General features: G+C 42.1%; 1 protein-coding gene across 1 annotated transcript in view; it reads left to right on the top strand.

Annotated features, from left to right (window-relative positions):
- shank2a (SH3 and multiple ankyrin repeat domains 2a) overlaps nucleotides 1-18,556 on the top strand; it is a 122,023-nt gene that overhangs the window by 45,416 nt on the left and 58,051 nt on the right. The window contains exons 10-11 of the mRNA XM_071913996.2: nucleotides 6,847-7,270; nucleotides 17,722-17,861. Of these exons, the coding sequence (XP_071770097.2) occupies nucleotides 6,847-7,270; nucleotides 17,722-17,861 (564 nt within the window). The remainder of the gene's footprint in view (nucleotides 1-6,846; nucleotides 7,271-17,721; nucleotides 17,862-18,556) is intronic.

The raw sequence follows: 18,556 nt of genomic DNA, 5'->3' as shown, positions 1-18,556 counted from the left end.
CTCTTGGGTTTTTTGATCTGCACAATCAGTATTTTTTCCTCTCTTCTTTCCATGTTTTATTAATTTTACATGTGCAAATAAGTCAACTCCAAACACCCAAGGTTCTGATTTATACCTGGAACACGGGATGGGATTCTTATAGTTAAACATTATTTTACTGTTCAAGTAAATAGGACAATCCTTAGTAACAAACTGACAACTGAGAAGCTTTTCAGTCCCATGAGCCAGTAGGATTATGCCATGCTAACAAGTCTTACTGTCACTGTAGCACTGGCAAGGGCAATCAGTAAATATGGCAAGGTCTAATAATATCTTTATTAATAAAACTAGTTATACAGCTAACTATTTCTCTCTAGGAACCACCAAATTGCATAAGGTTTGTTTCAAATAACATACAAGTCATAACTAATACAGCTTAGAACTATATATTAGTAACAGCATGTCGATAAACGCTGATAAACTGATATGGGTTTTTGAACGCCGATACTGATATTTTTCTATTGAAGCTGCTGATCGTTGATATTTTGTGCCAATATTCAATATCTTTCATTTTTTCCATTTTCATGCCAAAGAATTACAAGTATTCAGGGTTTTCCCCCCAGAATTGTATCTTGGCAAAGCCTCTGAAACATTTTGATCACATGACACTAAAATTCATTGAAATCCGCACTAATGAAATTCTCCCAGCAGCTCTTTAAGGCAGGATGACTCAACCCACCTATTCAATGACAGGGAAACTCTGGGATACATGAGGCCTTTGAATGAAGAATCAGTACAAAAACATTATTGAACAATAAACAAATAAATAAAATGTGCAAAGAAATACAATTTCATTGCAGGTTTTGCCAGACATCATATTGGCCGTGGATCACAGGACTGGCCGACATCTGATATTTAATAGCAGATTGCTTACACATAAGCTCTCTTACACATAAGCATGAGACAAATTCTCTTTGGCTACTGCATGTGCAAGTACGTCTGAAACTGCAAGCCACTGATGTTCTCCCGGAGGTCCTCAGTCCAACAGGCCCCCTGTCCTGCTGCTTCTCTGCAGGTGAAGTAAAGGATGGTCAGTGCTCAGGATGAAGGAGCAGCTATAGAGTTAAGGACAGAAACCAACCAGGAGCTCAGATTGGGTCGTCACCCCACCACACGTCTGTAATACCACCACTACTACTAATATTACAACTAATACATTACAGTGGCTGTTACTACTACTACTATAGCACTAGGCTACTACTCCTACCACTGCAACTACTATTACTAATATAAAACACTTTTCAAAAAAAGCCAATAAAAATCAATAAAAGTCAAAACAATTAGAACAAAGGCCAATAAAAGCAGACCCCAAAAGAAATAAAAGCAATGAAAACCACAACAAGTGAGTGAAATAGAGCAATTATAAAACACTGGATTTTTTTTTCTGAGACTATACTGTAAGATTTGACATTCCAGGAGAGACAGCGAGAGAGAGAGAGAGAGAGAGAGAGAGAGAGAGAGAGAGAGAGAAAGAAGGGAGTGTGAGGGGCGGGGTTGGGGAGGTGTGTGTGTGTGTGTGGGGGGGGGGGGGGTCGTCCTGGCTTACCAGGAGACGGTGGTAGTGGAGGGTGTGAGCGGGATCATGTGCGCTGCTCCTCCGCTCCTCTCCTCTCCGCTCCGCTCCGCTCAGCTCCGTCCTCGCTGTCCATGGTGCTGAAACGGAAACTCCGGGTGCGCTCGCTTCTTCTTTTTCTTTTCTTTTTTTTACCCCGCCATCCTCTTTATTAAAAGTCCACTGATATGCACGTAGCGTGACACCAAGCGGAGTAGCAAGGAGTGAAAATGAAGTCTTTCCTCAATGCCTTAAAAAAGGAAGGTAAGAAGCCCGTTCACTTTTCTTTTAGTTTTCATCTGAGCTGTTCATTTTTCGGTCCTTCACTTTCAACTTATGGAAGGCTGAATACGGAACACTTTGCTTCTTCTTTTCTTTTCTTTTCTTTTCTTTTTGCTGAAAAGTGCTTTCGATCATTTGAGGGATTGTGTTTTCTTACCGCCACTGCTACAGAGAGGCTGTAGGTAGGTCGGCGCATATTTAGGTTACAAGAATAATCCGCGCGTTGTGTCTTTTGCGCGGACGGAAAGGAGACAGCAGCGGCACTGGACTAGTTTTTAGGTCACAGCCAGAGAGGAAAAACGGGACTCCACTCTGCACAAGGTGGAGAAAACACCCACAGACACGAGTGTGTGTGTGTGTGTGTGTGTGTGTGTGTGTGTGACATTCCCCCCTCACCAAAACAGAACCTGGTCAGCCTGTCCATCTGCCTGTGTGTGAAACCAGTTGGTGGCTTGACGCTTTGATTCATCCGCTGCTATTTTCTCAATGGAGACGGAGACTCGCAGGCGGCGGGGTACGGCGGGCTGTGCAGCCTATAGGCGGGGAAATGTTCGCTTTTTTGCCATTGAGGAAGGGAAAAAAATAAATATGAACATGTTTTACGACATGTATTATTGATTATGAATACCATATAAGTGAAATGGCACATGTTATTTTAAAGTCTAAGGCTTTGTGTGCCAGATATGACATTGGCAATATAGCGAGAGCAGTTATTATTTAAAATGTAAAATGTTTGCAGGAGGCTGTGGGAAAATGAACTGCAAGGTTGCTAGTTTGAGTCCCAAGACCCAATGAAGATAAAGTAGTGAGATAAATCTGAAAGATGATTATAATGATAAATATGAAGAAGTTGCATGATGATGATGATGATGATGATGATGCCAATTACTATGCTTATAATGGTGATGCTGATTAAGATGATGATGATATTGACAATGATGACGATTAAGATGATGATGGTGATAATGGTAGTGGTGGTGATAATTAGGTGATGATTGTGGTGGTGATGACGATGATGATGATGATGATGATGATGATGATGATGATGGTGATGATGACAAAGAACCTAGCAATGCCATAATTTAAATTCTAGTTGGTAATATTATTTCTTTGGTTTGAGTAATGGAACAGCAACATTTTAGTCTTGAATTAGTGCCAGAAAATTGCACGTTTGCATTTTATATTGGGCAGATTTCTATTCTATTCTATTCTACAATAACTATGCCCAAAACTACCTCACTGACTTTCAGCCTCTCAGCACTATTTGGCTTGCATGACCAACACACATCCTACAGGCAAGACACACATCATGCAAGTGAGAGAAAGATGTGAACTTGACTCCAGTAAGAGCTTAGTGTATTAACACAGTGAGCGTGAAGGCCGTCATTTAGCTTGGCTGAGCGGTGAGGGAGCCAGACCCGCTGACTTCTGACCTCTGACCTCTGACCTGAGCTCTCTGCGTTCACAAACATTTAATGATATAGATTCCACTGATTGCTTTTCTATCTGTTATATAAGATGCTCAGATTGTTTTGACCCCCTCTCCAGTTTAGTCGCTGTTAATTTGTGTGTGCGAGAGAGAGAGAGAGTCAGTGAGTGTGTATGTGCGCATGTGTGTGTGTGTGTGTTTAGTGAAAGTTTATAGCTGCAAAGCTTGGCCCAACACCAACCTTGAGACCACATGCGCTACAGACATACACACAAATAGCCTGGTGGCTGCTAGCTCCTTAATGTGTTAGCTCATTAGATGTTAGCACCTCTTCTCTTGATCAACACTTCTGCTGTAGACAGAGAGAGAGAGAGAGAGAGAGAGAGAGAGAGAGAGAGAGAGAGAGAGAAGTCTGGGATATTTATCTGGGAAAGTGATAATGACTCAGTGAAGCTTATTCAGACAGCCAGGAAGCTAAGAGCAGGAAACAGCGCTACAGCTAACCAGCATGAATGCTAACTTCGCATTATTAATCGACTCATAAGCGGGAGAAGCTTTTGGAATGGCTGCAGGCCCCTATTATACTTCTGCCGTTCCCTCGCTGTTGTAATTGCGAGGAGAGCTGGTGATGGCAGTTGTAGGCCCGTTGTCTCGCAGTGTAATGGAGGAATACATCCATGGGGAAATCAAGGCCAACCTCCATTACGGCTCCGTCCGACAGCAGTGGGGCCAGAGGAACTCAGCTGTCCTGCCTGTAATCCCTATAATCATGCTAATGTTGGCCGGAGAGAAACCGGCGTGGAGCGTGGAGCTGCGGAGCTCTGGCCAATCACCGATCATGATTGAATATATGTGTGTCTTTACTGGTGTGGAGCCCAGAAAGAGAGAGAGAGAGAGAGATATTACATTTTGGTGGATTGATCAAGAAAAAAATATGGAGTCTGAGAGAGAAGACAGGTAGCACTGGAGGATGGGTAGAACGAGGGATTAATCAGGGATGGATGGAGAGTTTGTGGATAGATAGATAGATAGATAGATAGATAGATAGATAGATGTACCATGTATAGTGTGTATGTCCATGTACATACATGCATCTGTGTACATACTGTATCTTTGCAAGTCTCTGATGTCTTTGAGGGAAAAATAGCACATCAGACACAAAAAAGTATGCTATTTATACATCTTCACCACCCTCTTCCCTGTGGTACACAAGTGCTGAGATACACTTTCCTTCCAGCACAGCGCACTGATGGCTTAGTGCTCCAGACTCATTTAAGGACAATCATCTCAAATTGAAGATTGAATTGGAATGTGTCCTTCACATTTCATGCAGACAACCCTGTTCTCATGAATGGGGCTTTAAAGTGGTCAATAGATGCACTAAATAGAGTGCAAGCAATTGAGTGGAGGTACTCCAGAGGATGAAATACTACCAAGTCAATATGCACAATCGTTGGCTTTTATAATGTGTTTTCAGGCAAGACTGATGTGCTCAGCTAGTGGGAATTAATGTGAGTCAGAATACTGGGAATCTTAAGGATGCAGTCCAGAATTAATATGACCATCTAATCTTTGGTATATTCACATATTGTATTGTATGTAGGTGGACAGTAAAATGCTCTTCGCTCATCACAACTCAGAATGTAAGACTGTTTTACTACAATTGTTTTTCACTTGTAATGTGACATGGGAAATTCACTATACACTTGCCCTCCTCCACAGAGAGGTCAGGGGTCAGAGGTCATCGGCGCCTCTGTAGCTGGTAGGACTTTAGTGTCTTGCTTGAGGAAAACTTCAGCAGGACAGATGCCTGCCACCCTCAAAATACATGTAAATCAAATTTTTAGCGGACAAGCTCAGACAGTGAATTTCAGAGTGAAAAAAATATCTTCAGTCCAATAAATTCCCATGTAAACAGCATCAGTAGTGGGCCAACAGCATTTTAACAGGCAGCACCAAACTGTAATTACATACACTAATGGACAGATAGTATTGTATATTGTTGCTGTGAAAACCTTACTGTATATCTCCTAAATGTCAGCTTTTCAGGAACTAAGAAAAACAGCCTTGTTTTCAGCTTGACCACCATGCACTTTGAAGTTTGGAGTCGACGACAGCAGTATTTACTGCAGATTGTCACTAGTGCTGGAAAGGCCAGAATTAATGGGTTTGAATCCAGTGAACAGTGGTTCCAGTAAACCTTGACAAATGGTTTGCGATTTGAAGAAGGGGCAAGTCATCCTAAGACTCTGATCCAAGGTCAGTTTGACATTTTCCTTATTAGTGGCTGAGAGGGCATGGAGCTGGCCCTTTGTCAGTACTCAGCGGCAGCCTTCTCACTTGGTTTAGAAGGGTGAGCAATGCTATGGAGAGCTGGTGCCGTCCTAGGGCTACAGAGTAAGTGTTGTCATGTAAAGTTGTTACAGCATGGTGGCTAAGTTGCTCAGTTGCTCAGTTGTCGCCTCACAGCAAGAAGGGTTGTGGGTTCGAATCTCTGCCCCGGTCCTTTCTGTGTGAAGTTTACATGTTCTCCTGTGGGTTTCCTCCCACAGTCCAAAGATTGTCAGGTGGACAATCAAGAGACTCTAAAGTGCCCCTAGGCAAGAGTGTGTTTGTGTGTAGTATGTATATGAAGTATGTATATGATGTAGTATGTATATGATGTAGTATAGTATATGATGTGTATATATATGTAGTATGTATGTGATGTAGTATGTATGTATTAGTAGTGTGACATGTATATGATGCTATGTAAAGCCCTTTGAGACATGCTTATGATAAAGGGCTATATAAATAAACTAGACTAGTCTGTTCTTGTGGAGTTTGAAGAGAGTTTTTTTTTTTAAGACTGGGTCTCCAATCTTGATCTCCAGTTTTGTCTTGTTACTGTAATTTACCAGCAAACTGTTCTCCAAATAAAGCAGATGACCCAGGCTCCACACCGAAACTGTTGAAACCATTTTTTAGTGTCAGGAATGCATGTGTGCCAATGGGGAAATCAGTTATCTGAAAAAATTGTTTAATTTTCTAGTGACAAGATTTTTGCTGGACATTCATGACAGTTGGATGTGCATATGCATGAACAGAGAAAAATAAATTCCTCATTTTCATAGAGTACAAGCCAAGATTGCAAACAAAGTAAGTCATGATCAGTTAGGCTTGTGCCTTGTTTAGTAGACAGCTCATTTGCACACATACATGTGCAGTTTCATCCATTTGCATCATCCTGGTGTTTTCTTAATTGTCTTTTTTTAACCTGCTACTTCTTTTCTCTCATTATGGATTATCTCTGATTGTTGCTGACTAATTTTTGGGAATGATCTCTGTCCACTGAGTCCTCTCTCCTGACTTCTGACACTGGGGTGTGTGTCTTGTCTGTGAAAGTGCCTCCGGTCTGTGTGAGGCTCCAGAACTATTCCCATCAGGCTCCCAAGGCTTTGAAGAAGACACACAAACAGCTGGACAATCAGAAAAGGGCAGCTATATTGAGAGAATTAAATTATTCCAAATCAATTTTCTTCTTCTCTGCTTCTCTCCCCTGCAGTGCCTTTCCGCGAGGCTCCGGCCTACTCCAAGCGCCGCCGGGGTCCGCCTCCTGGCAACGGCAGCGGCAACGGCCCGTCCTCCTCCTCGTTATCGGCGCCGCGGGTCCTCCTGCGCTCCAACAGCGACAACAACCTGACAGTCAGCCAGTACCAGCAGCAGCAGGCGTCTCCTGGCAACTGGGCCCCCCACCCGCACCAACACCCTCAGCCCCACCCGCACGGGGCCCCCCTGCAGGGCCACCCGCAGCCTGGCTCCTCCGCCTTACACCGCAGCCTGTCACCCCAGCTGCTCCAGCAGATGCCCAGCGGCAGCCCCAATGGCACGGTGGTGGTCCGGACCATGGGGAGGGGGGCGAGGAGCAGGTCGCCCTCCCTCAGCCGGCTGGGGGAGGAGGCCCGACGGGCTCCGCAGCGCCAGGCCAGGTGAGGCTCCGCAACATGGACTGGAACAGTGGAGGGTGGTGTGTGTGTGTGTGTGTGTGTGAGTGTGTGAGGCATACACTGTGAAAAAAGATGGACATATGTGAGTGTGACGTCACCCATAGGTTTCTGAAGGGACGTTTTGAAACCTAAATATTGGCTTTATGATCGCTGCCATGTTGAGAGTTGTCCTGAGGGTCGTCCACAGAGCCGCAGCGCCGCCTACTATTGGCCCATAATCGCTGACCTGTCAATCACTGGACAGGTGACCTGTCAATCACTAGGAAAACAAACCGTTTTATAACCGTTATATCCCGTTAATGACATAATTATTTTGAAAATCTCCATAAGGACACACATTAGAAGAAGTGAAATTAGCTACTGAGATTTGATTTTATTGACTTTATATGTTGAGTGAGAAGTTGGTTTGTGGTCCCATTGACTTGTATGGAGTTGGGCGGGACTTGGAGTCTTTTTGGAGCCGGCCTCTAGCGGACGTTAGAAGAATTGTCGCCTGCCGCCACTTTGTTATTGGCTTCAAAATTCACCCATGGTTTTGGCCGCTTGGTGTGAGAGAGAGAGAGAGTGAGAGAACAAGAGAGAGAGAATGGGAGTTGAGGGCACACACACACACACACACTATCCTGTTGGATTTTCTTGACAGGGATCAGATAGAGCGCTTGCAGCATCTGTATTTACATCTATATGTATTCACCTATCCCACCATCCCCCATAAGAGGTACATATGACCAGCTCCTCTGGGAAACGTGCCATCAAAAAGAATCTGGCTTCCTAAAGTAGCTGCAGCAACCGTTGCTATGGCTACCCACAGACACTTTGCAAGTGTGTGTGAGTTTGTATGCATGCAGAGCGATGTATATGCACTTCAGATTACTGCATTAGGAATTCTGATTCCGACATAGACTCAACGATGTGTGTGTGTGTGTGTGTGTGTGTGTGTATGTCTGTATGTGTGTGTGTTCACCCCTAAGGGAGCATGCTGCCACCTCCATTCAGAAATGCTATTAGGTGCATGCCACCATGTCTGCCTCTGTTTGTGTATAATTTGATGTATGTTCCTGTGAATCTATGTTCTGTCCTTCTGTGTGTGTGTGTGTGTGTGTGTGTGTGCGTGTGTGTGTGAGAGAGAGAGAGAGAGAGAGAGAGAGAGAAAGCATGTGATCGGAGGAGGATTAAATGGTGAGGGGTGTTTATCTTGCAGCGATGTAACTGTCAATCCTGATTAAGATGCATGCTCCCTGGCCTCCTCATCCACCTCCTCCTCCTCCTCCTCCTCCTCCTCTTCCTCCTCCTCCTCCTCCTCCTCCTCCTTGGCAGATTACTGGATGGGCGCATATGGCGGCGCTCTGCACCAACACTACCCACATTCTCTCTAGCTCTGCATCTGTCCAATGTCAGAGAGGAGCAGGGAGCAAGGAGAGAGGAGAGGGAGAGGAGAGGAGAGGAGAGGAGGAAGAGAAGAGAAGAGGAGAGGAGAGGAGAGGAAGAGGCAGAGAAACATTGTGGAAACAGATGATAGAAGAGATGTCAAGTGGAAGCAAAGAATAAAGACAGAGGAGGAGGAGGCCACTGAAGAGGAGAGAGAATAAAAGCACAGAATGAGGGAGGAGGGACGGAGTAAAGGGAAGACAAGTGACAGAGGAGATGAAAGGAGGGGCGGAGGAGAGGGGGAGGACAGTTGCCTTTTGCCTCCGCCGTACACCAGCATCACCGTCATGTCTCCTGACACACTTCACCAAAAAGTGGGGGGCCCGCATGTGAAAGCCATTTCACGTTGGGTTTGATTGCTGACAAAAGAGGTTTTTTTTGTGAAGTGACAGGGATTTAACACAGAACCTTGAGGTTTCTCGTAAAGTGGAAGGTTTCTCCCCGCGTTCCCTTGTTTCAGCCGAGCGACCCTTTGTAGTCTGCAGTGCACAAGATATATGATTATCCAAATGAGAAGAGACCAGCCGTGAACTTCACTATCTTCCCCTCTGCTTTGTTGGTATTTTATGGATTTAAAATAATGTGATAGCGTGGCTTGAGATCCTTTCAGCTTAATATCAATGGCTTTGTTTTAACTGCCACGGCTCAATCGTCATTATCGCACGGTGCGATACATGACCTCATCAGCAAATCATTACAACCACTTGCAACCACTTTAGCGGTGGTCAATTTCTGTACTGAGTGTTCATGACGCAGCACATTGCATTGATGGAAAATCAGTTGTTCTGTGGCAGTGAATGAGTGTATTTTACTTGAGGCATGAATATGATCAAATCCAGTGCTTGTCACATATTTCTGTACCTTTTCTGTACATATTCCTGCCTTTTTATAGTTTTGTATCCGCATGTACTTATAGTATGAGAATGGAAAATGATTCTTTCAAAAGAGAACTGTACTTACACCGTGAATATGGCTACTTCTCACATTTTGGATGCATAGTAGGTTTCTGAACTGTTGAGTGGGCTGATTCAAGCCAACAAAAAGCCTGTGGATTTTGAACTTGATAACAACATATACGGCAGGTAAGGTTTTTGTGTAAGCACTCACTCTAGATTATGGCACATGGAATTGGTTCATCAGATCCAATATATATAATATATATATGTAAATATGTGTTTGGAACAGGAGGCGCAGGAGGTACTGGTGGTCATGTTATGCTTCCCGTTATTAGAACTGTAATAGTTTTGCAGTGATTGACAGGTTTCATTAATGTTGATCTACCTGATTGACAATGAAACCAGACTGAGGCCTTCTCCAGACAGTGATTGCAGGGGAGATCTGGTGACTGTCGTTACTCCTTGAGCACCAATTTTGTATTTGCTATTTTTAAATTTTCTTCTATCTGGAACCACCATGCCAGTGATTTTTCTCAAAAGTACCTACTGTTTTTGTACAATTCCCATGTTCCTTGGGGATATACAGTATATATATATATTCTTAAATCTGGTTAAGTAATTTGAGCCACATTTCTGTGAATGATTTTGCATCTTGTGTCTAACAAGGCCGGTTCATCAGCTGACTGCAGTCTCACACAAACAAATAGAGCCTTCAGTCCTTTGTGGGAAACGTTCGGATGCCTGGCTCTGAAAAGCTCCACTTAGCTCTGCTGTAGAAAGCAGACGACTGGTGACCTTTCAGCTCCTCAGGGCTGCATCTATAGAAAGATCTTATCATCAAAGTCGATCCTAGAAATATACCTTTTAAAAATTCGGTTTATTTTTGATGTGTGCACAGCTGAAAGATGTGGTGCACGAGTATTGATGTGTTTTGACAGGGAATGCCTTGATCAAAGACAATTAGGTTAGGACATTTACTGAGGCTTATTTATGTGTGCTCAAATCCTGAGGCACTTGTAATTTACAGATGGAAGGAGCCTTAGTTGCACTGATTTTTACAATTCACTGCTTATCAGATGTAAACATTACTTGAAAATGAGCTTAAGCCCAAATCAGAAATGGAATCTGAGGACATAGATGCAGCTCCAGGTGTGTTTTAATGGCGCTGACCTTGCTATAAGCCAGATAAGACAGAAACGTTGTGTGTTGACAGCCACAGTCCGTTTCCGATAAGCGTGAACTTTCCCCGCCGGAGCTCTTCCAGGCTTTTCCCACCCAGCTGCCCTTTAAAGCCCTTCATTTCCCTGCTTTCTCCTTTCTGCCTCTGAGCTTGTTCTTCCTCTTTTCTCTCCTACCCACAATCCCATCCCCCTCTTCTAACCCCCGCCCACACACACATGACAAAGTCCCTGTGGCATTCCCGTGCTCCCACTTGATGTGTCATTTGTTAGAATGTAGCACACACACACACACACACACACACACACACACACGCATACACACTCACTCAGTGACAGCTGTCAGTCGGCTCTGGAGCGTCATGGGTAACAGTTTCACAGCTAGATGTGGAGAAGGGTGAGATGTGTCCAGTGTCAGGACAGACCAGTACTGTCATCACAAGGCGTCTTGTCATCTGCATAGGCTTTACTGTAGCATTTGAGACGTGCGGTACTGTAGAGCAGTGGTTCTCAACGTGGGGTCCAGGGACCACACGGGGTCCTTGAGGGAGTTCCAGGGGGTCCCCAGCAAATTGATGAATTGTTAAACTTCACCATGATTTCATTTACAAGAAGTTAACACAATTAGAGACTTAGAGAATGCAGAAGAATCGCTATTCTGATCATAGTTCACTGTTATCTCTACCTACAGTACAGATAGTCATGGAATTCTGGATGTAATTCTGGATTCTCAGATTTGGGTTTGAGAGACAAAATGTCATCAAATGGGGGTCCGTGGCCCTAACGTGGACTAATTTAGGGGTCCTTGATATGAAAAAGGTTGAGAGTCACTGCTTCAGAGTCTCACACACATTGACAGAACGCTTGATAAACAAGGACTAGCAGCAATGTGACTGTTAACGGTGAGAAGTGTGTTCACAGCTGCATTGACTGGAGGAAACATAACTCAACATAACTTTAACTCAACAATCTTGTTTTGAGTTACGTTGGAATGAGACAGTAATAGAACATCTTACTTTCCATTCACAAGTTCCAGGCAGACTATCCTGGAGGTCAGAGAGATGCTGTGTGTATGAGTCACACAATATTTTGCTGTTATGAGTTCCAACACTGATGTGAGGATGCCAGCTGTGATCTGGTGGCTGGTGGAGAGCTGCTATCAGGGCTGGAGCCATTCATGAACTGAACTGAGAGTGCATGGTAAACTCCACTTCAGTTCCTGGAGGTGGAGTTGGAATATGAATGGCACCCAGCTCTAAAGAAACAGAATGCGAATTGAATTGGAATGGCAGGAAACAGAATTGAATTCCATTAAATTCTACTTCTAAGAGAGTTTGTCTCGACCTTATAAATCAAACATTATGAATCAAATAAAAGACAGTTCAACAAATCAAATACATTCAATCATAATGTATGTACGAATACAGGCTGTGCATCAAATACCACCTGAAAGGAACCTTTAACATTTTATGATATTCAGTATTGATAATATATAACACTACTACTATAGATATGTGGTAAGAAAATTTTCACAGAATTTCATTGAATTAAATCCAACTTCCTGAAATTCCAATTAAATTCCAATTCTGTCTGCTGTAGGTTTTTTTTGTCAAATTCCAATTCCTCACTTGAATTGGAATTAATGAGTTCATTGATGAATTGACCCTGACCCTGGTTGCTGTTACATACTATCGCTTCTGAAGTGCCCTTGAGCAAGGCATTTAACTCTCTGAATGAACGCACATGTGCAGGGGGCTAAGTGTGTGTAACAATAATAGGATTTATAGAATGGAGCAGAAGCTGATGAAGGTTAAATAGGATCAATGAAACCGTGAAAAGAGATAGTTTTCTGTCTGAGACAATATAGGACAACAGGATCTCTCTCTCTCTCTCTCTCTCTCTCTCTCTCTCTCTCTCTCTCTCTCTTCTCTCTCTCTTCTATTCAACTCAATTCAGTTCAATTCAAATGTTCTTTATTGGCATGACAGGAGAGACACATATGTTGCCAAAAACAATGGTAATATTATAGACATTAACAAATGACTCATAATAATTATTAAACGAAAATCAATAAATATCAGTGTTATCAACAATAATACAATAACGTCTCCACCTCTCTCTCTCTCTCTCTCTCTCTCTCTCTCTCTCTCTCTCTCTCTCTGCCATGCCTTGGAGTGGAGTATGTGTGTTTTTCTTAAAGAAATGAGATTATCATATATATGAATGTCTGGGGACAGGAAGGTCTGACTATTAAAATGATTGTGAGGACTGCCAGCACTGTAATATTGCTTGTGTGTGTGTGTGTTTGTGTGCGTGTGTGTGTTAGTGAGTTTTTAAGGTTATTTTATTATTTTATGTTACTTATTATTTCTCTCTCTCACCACTCACTCTCTCTGTCTCTCTCCCCCTCTCTCTCTTTCCTCACTTTCTTCAGTCTCTCTCTCTTCTCTCTCTCTTTCTCTTTCTTCACTTTCCTCTGTCTCTCTCTCTCTCTCTCTCTCTTTCTCTTTCCTCACTTTCCTCTGTCTCTCTCTCTCTCTCTCTCCTTGTCTCGGGCGATCATCCAATAATAGCACAAATTATGCACAGCTGGTATTAATCAACACTGTCTAATTAGCACCTCAAAGCCACCTGAGTAATTGCCAAAAAAAAAAAAAAAAAAGAAGCGACAGAGAAAACATGGCTGCCTGTTCCTCCGTCTGAACTGGTTTACCTGCTGATCGTCACGCTGCTTCAGTCTCACCTGAATTTGAAATGGTGGACAAATCTTTCTCCGACAACATTATACCAACAAGTACAGAATCAGTCCAGTCCAGCAATGAGCTATAGCTGTTTCTCAATATGAGAAGAGCAGGAGTGTGAACATTTGCAGGTAGTTCATCTTAAATTTTCACAATAAAAGTACTTTTACGTACTTCTGTTAGTTGGGTTCTGCTCAGTAAACATCACACGTGATTTGTAGAAGATGATTTTATAAAGTGCTGTAGATTGTGATGCAGTTTGATAGAGGAGTAAAGTGTCTCACCCTGACTGATTGACCTCTCAATGCCCTCAGTGTATTGCCATTAATGGAAAAATAGCAAGATGTGGCTTACTGTTGTAGATAAAAACATCTTAAGTTTTATTTGGACCGGTTTAAACACAAACCCAAAGTATTGTTAACATCCAAAGCTAAAATGGACATTTCTTTTTTGAGGAAAAACGTCTTTATCTCATGTGTGTAGCAGATTGGTCTCTATGTTAATGCCGATATTGATGGCTGTGATGTCTCTGTGAAGCAAGATGGCTGAAGGAGTAGAGCAGGTGCCTGAGGGTTAACGCCCACATTTGCAGACCAAAAGGTGGGGCATTTTTTTGTACTATTGCGTGATTCACTTTCTAAAAACAATCTTTGTTGTTACCAGGCCTTTTCTTAGGGTTTGATTAAGTAGACACACACAGTATGTACGAACTCCCACTCACTGCCACGTTCTCATTTCCCTCATTACTTCATATTCTGTATCAGAAATGTATTTTTGATTAAAAAACCCTGTTGCTCTACCATTTTCCACCATGTGTCCTGTTGTAATTTTAGATTCTGTTAAGCTGTCCAGTTGTGTCCTTGCTTGTCCTTTTAATTTTAGCTTATTTGTTTGTTTTAGCATTATTTTTCATTGCTTCTTTGTTTTTTCCTTTTGTTTTTAGATTAAATGTCTTGAGAAGTCCCTTGTGGTCTTCTTATCCCGCCTGCACAAATTTGTCTTTTTTCCCCATCTGTGTTTTGTTTATCGTTGTATTTTATCGCAACACTTCATTACTCGCTTCTGTGCTTTATCGCTGTGCAAGTGAACTAAACTCTAAACTAAACTAGACATTGGCAAAATATGAACCAATAATTTGTGGAGTGAAAAACTTCCCATAATGCTGTGTGATATGGTGTGTGATTGTAAAGTGACAGTGACAGTGCCTCTACATATTTTGAATGCAATATGTATAAATTGCAATTTCTCCCATGCTGCAGTATACTAAGCAGTTAGTATACTGTTAGGATTGTGTATCTGCTGATCAGAAATCATACACAACACCTAATAATAGTGAGGGTTTCACCAGTGTAGTAATAATTTTCTATTCTCTCATAACAGTCACTGGACCGTGGAGCAGCACACATGGAAGTAAAACTAAGAAAACAGGTGCCTTGCTGGCCAGAATGGACATTTCATACTACAAAACATCCATACATTTTACAGTTGAAAATGAATGAAAAACATATAGAGAAGATACTAGCTCTAAGACTGAAAGCCTCCAGTGAGGAAAAAAGTAAACTCTTGAGCTGTATACACAAAATCCAATATAGGCACAATAAAAATCCAAGGGAAGAGACTAAAAGCTTGAAATGTAAAAAGTCTTTATTGTCATGGCGTAGAGTCAATGCATTTCAACCAGAAGGTTGAATGGTGGAATTTTTTTTTTTTTTTATCTTTTATGGTCAAATTTTAGCTTTAATTCCTGTTCCCAATGAGCACCAATAAACTTGAGGACTTCACTAGTTTTTCCTAATCCACAAGAGCACCAAGTGTTACTTCTGTCTGCCTGAAAGAAAACCACTTTAAAAGCTAAAGACGTGAGACTACAGCAGGATGGAGTAAAATAGTGATATAAGGAACAAAAAATTCAGAAACCAGAAAGGCATATTTTTATTCAAATTCCAGTTTTTGGTTTTATTTTCACAAAATGAATAAGGCCAGCCCATACTGTGATACAATCACAAAGTAAAAAGGTAGACAAATGGAAAAAGTCAACCGTCAAAACCAACATAAAAGGTGATGGAGGGGAAAAAAGATCCAAAGAGAAAAGAGCTTTTTAAATATTTACGTTTCAGTGTTTGGAAAATGCCGACTAGTCCGCCTCTCAGTGTTTCTGGGTCCCCAGTCTGCGTAGCTGCAGCGTTGTCCGTGGCTTTCCCCTGGAAAACGTGTGAGCTGTCTCACTAGGTATTGAATGGGGTTAGCTCTCCAAAGGCCCATGAAGGTTTGAGGAGGAGCACAGTCTACAGGACAAGGTGACCCACTTACTGGAAAAAACCTTTCCTTCTTCTCTCTCTCTCCCTCGCTCCTTCACTTCACCTCTTTCTCTTTTATCTTGCTTTCTTTTTCCACATTGTGGTTTTATTTCATCGCTCTTTTTGGCTCTTATCCCTTCTATCTCTGTATCACTCAAATGTTTAGCATATATACATGTGCTAGATGCAAATGGAGCACATGGTTAAAAGTGTGTTAGCTGAAAACTAGACAGTAGGAAATCTATTGTTAGTATTAAAGGCAGGTGTTCAAAGGTTTGAGCCTGATCTCAAACGTTTGATCCTTCTGTCTTGACTCTATTTAGAAAAGTCAAATGAGTTTTATCTGTAGGTTGAAGACAATACTTCTGTACATATGCAATTAACATTAACATATGCTTCATAATATTCACTGAAGTAGAGGCTCTTAATACAAACTTTAGTTTTGAATTCAACTGGAAGCCAAAGTTTTAACAAAATCTTTTATGTTTTGCAACCATTTTAGCTCAGTATTTCAGTCAGTCAACACCTCAAACATATTTACTTTAATACTGATGATAAGCGAGACCCATTCTGTTAATGCAAGGATAGGAACCATGTGCCATCGAGGCCCAAGAGCCTGCAGGATTTCATTGCAACCAGCAACTGATTTCCCTTATTACAACACCTTAAACCAGACCGGAGGAATTTATCAGTGAAATCAGCTGCTGTAGTGTTTGGTTGGAATGAAAACCTGCAGACGTTTTACCCTCCGTGCCACGTGGCTGCCCATCCCTCTGTTAATATTTCTGGTTGTGGTATGTGTTGTTATGGAGATTGACCACTAAGTGGTGCTCCATTACCATATCAGGCACATAAACCAACGCTTCATACTGTATGTCTCCTCTGGTCACATCCCAGCTCTGTATCCATGCATAGATGAGGAAAAGATGGAGATCAGTCTACTTTGATGTTTAACTAACCTTTTCTGCCCAGTAGGCTACATATACACTACCAGTCAAAAGTTTTTTCTTTATTTCTACTATTTTCCACATTTTAGAATAATAGTAAAGACATCAAAACTATGAAATAACACGAATGGAATTATGCAGTGACCAAAAAAGTGTTAAACAAATCAAAACTATCTTATATTTTAGATTCTTTAAAGTAGCCGCCCTTTGCCTTGATGGAAAGGCAAAGGCTTTGGAAAGAAATTCATACACAGGCATTGACTTCACTATTTATATTTGTCTAAGAAACTAATTTCAAGCATTTAAGCATAAGCCTTAAGATCAAAATGGCTTTAAGAGAATGAAAAACTTAATACATTCAATCAGGTGTGTCCAAACTTCTGACTGGTAGTGTATAGTTCATATGTATCTAGTCTATACCAATTTAACCATCAACTGGGCTTAAGCATTGCATTTGTTATACCTGTAATGACATTTTACCTGTTTCAATGATGCAAGCAAAAAGTCTCTGCAGAATATTTTACTCTTCATATACTATAACATTATCCTTCTGTTGCATACAGTATGTCATAATTTATCATTTTGACATTTTCCTCCTTCAACACCTCTAAGTCCCTGGTAGCTTTCTGCGTGGTCTTAAGAATGTCCTGTCTCCTACCCAGAAGCCATTGCAGCTCTGTGGGTCAGAGCCAGCCCATATTCTGCCCCACTTACTGTAGCGAGACACCTGCCTGCCGGCCTCTCAATTCCTCCTCTGGATAATTGGTGTGTGTGTGTGTAAGTGTGTGTGTGTGTGTGTGTGTGTAAGTGCATGCATGCGACAGTACAGTTAGGCCTGTGTGAGTGGTAAAGTGTGCATGAACGCCTGCAGTGTGTGTGTATACTGATGTGTTAAGGTTGTGCTTCAGCTCCAGTCCTGACCGGTGGATTTGTCCTTCTCCTTCAGTCCCAGCGGTCATGTGGAGGCGGCGGGCACCCGGAGGAAACTGTACAGTGCCGTTCCAGGGAGACACTTTGTGGTGGTCCGCGCCTACACTCCCCAGGCGGAGGGAGAGATCAACCTCTACAAGAACGACAGGGTCAAAGGTGAGACCGGGAACAGCTTCGGTCTGCTGGTCGGCTTTGTGCCAGTTCTTTTTGGTTTTGCTTGTTTTTTCATTACTGAGGAGTTCACTAAATGAACAAGTCATTTAGTCTATTATCGAGTCTTAAAATTGTAATTTTCTTAAAGCAAGTGAAAAAATCTGATAATTTTGCTTGTTTCCAATGCAAATCAACTTGTTTCAAGAATCTTCCTTTAGAATCGAGTGGCATTTTCTTGATAGTAGTGCAGTGATCTGCCTTATTCTGACACTCAGATATTGACACTTTTATTCATGAAACAAGTGAAACTGCATTGGAAACAAGTGAAGTTATCTCACCCCTTTGGCAGAATTCTTTTCTTGTTTTAAGAAAAATAAGATTTGAAGGCTGAATATGAGACTAAATGACTTGTTAAATGGATGTTTTTTGCAGTGCAGGACGATCGTTACAAACACGTTGCACGGCCAAGCTTTGTTCAAACCACAGACCTTTATTTTAAATTCTAGCCAAGATCCCAAGGTTTGGTTGCAATGAAAGATGCCAAATATGGTCAAAGATGGTCAAAGATGCCAAATATGTCCAAGCTGGTCAAGAGGAAATTTAAGGGGAAACTCAGGGTGCAAAGGGTTAACTCCTACCTGCTGCAGGCCCGCCGCAACCTGGCCGACCCTGCACCCAACCTGAGGGAGCAGAGAGAA

Source organism: Centroberyx gerrardi, chromosome 1, assembly GCF_048128805.1.
Source record: "Centroberyx gerrardi isolate f3 chromosome 1, fCenGer3.hap1.cur.20231027, whole genome shotgun sequence".
NCBI classification, from domain to species: Eukaryota; Metazoa; Chordata; class Actinopteri; order Beryciformes; family Berycidae; genus Centroberyx; species Centroberyx gerrardi.
Note: the sequence above shows the minus strand (reverse complement) of the source record. Positions and strands in the feature narration are given on the sequence as shown.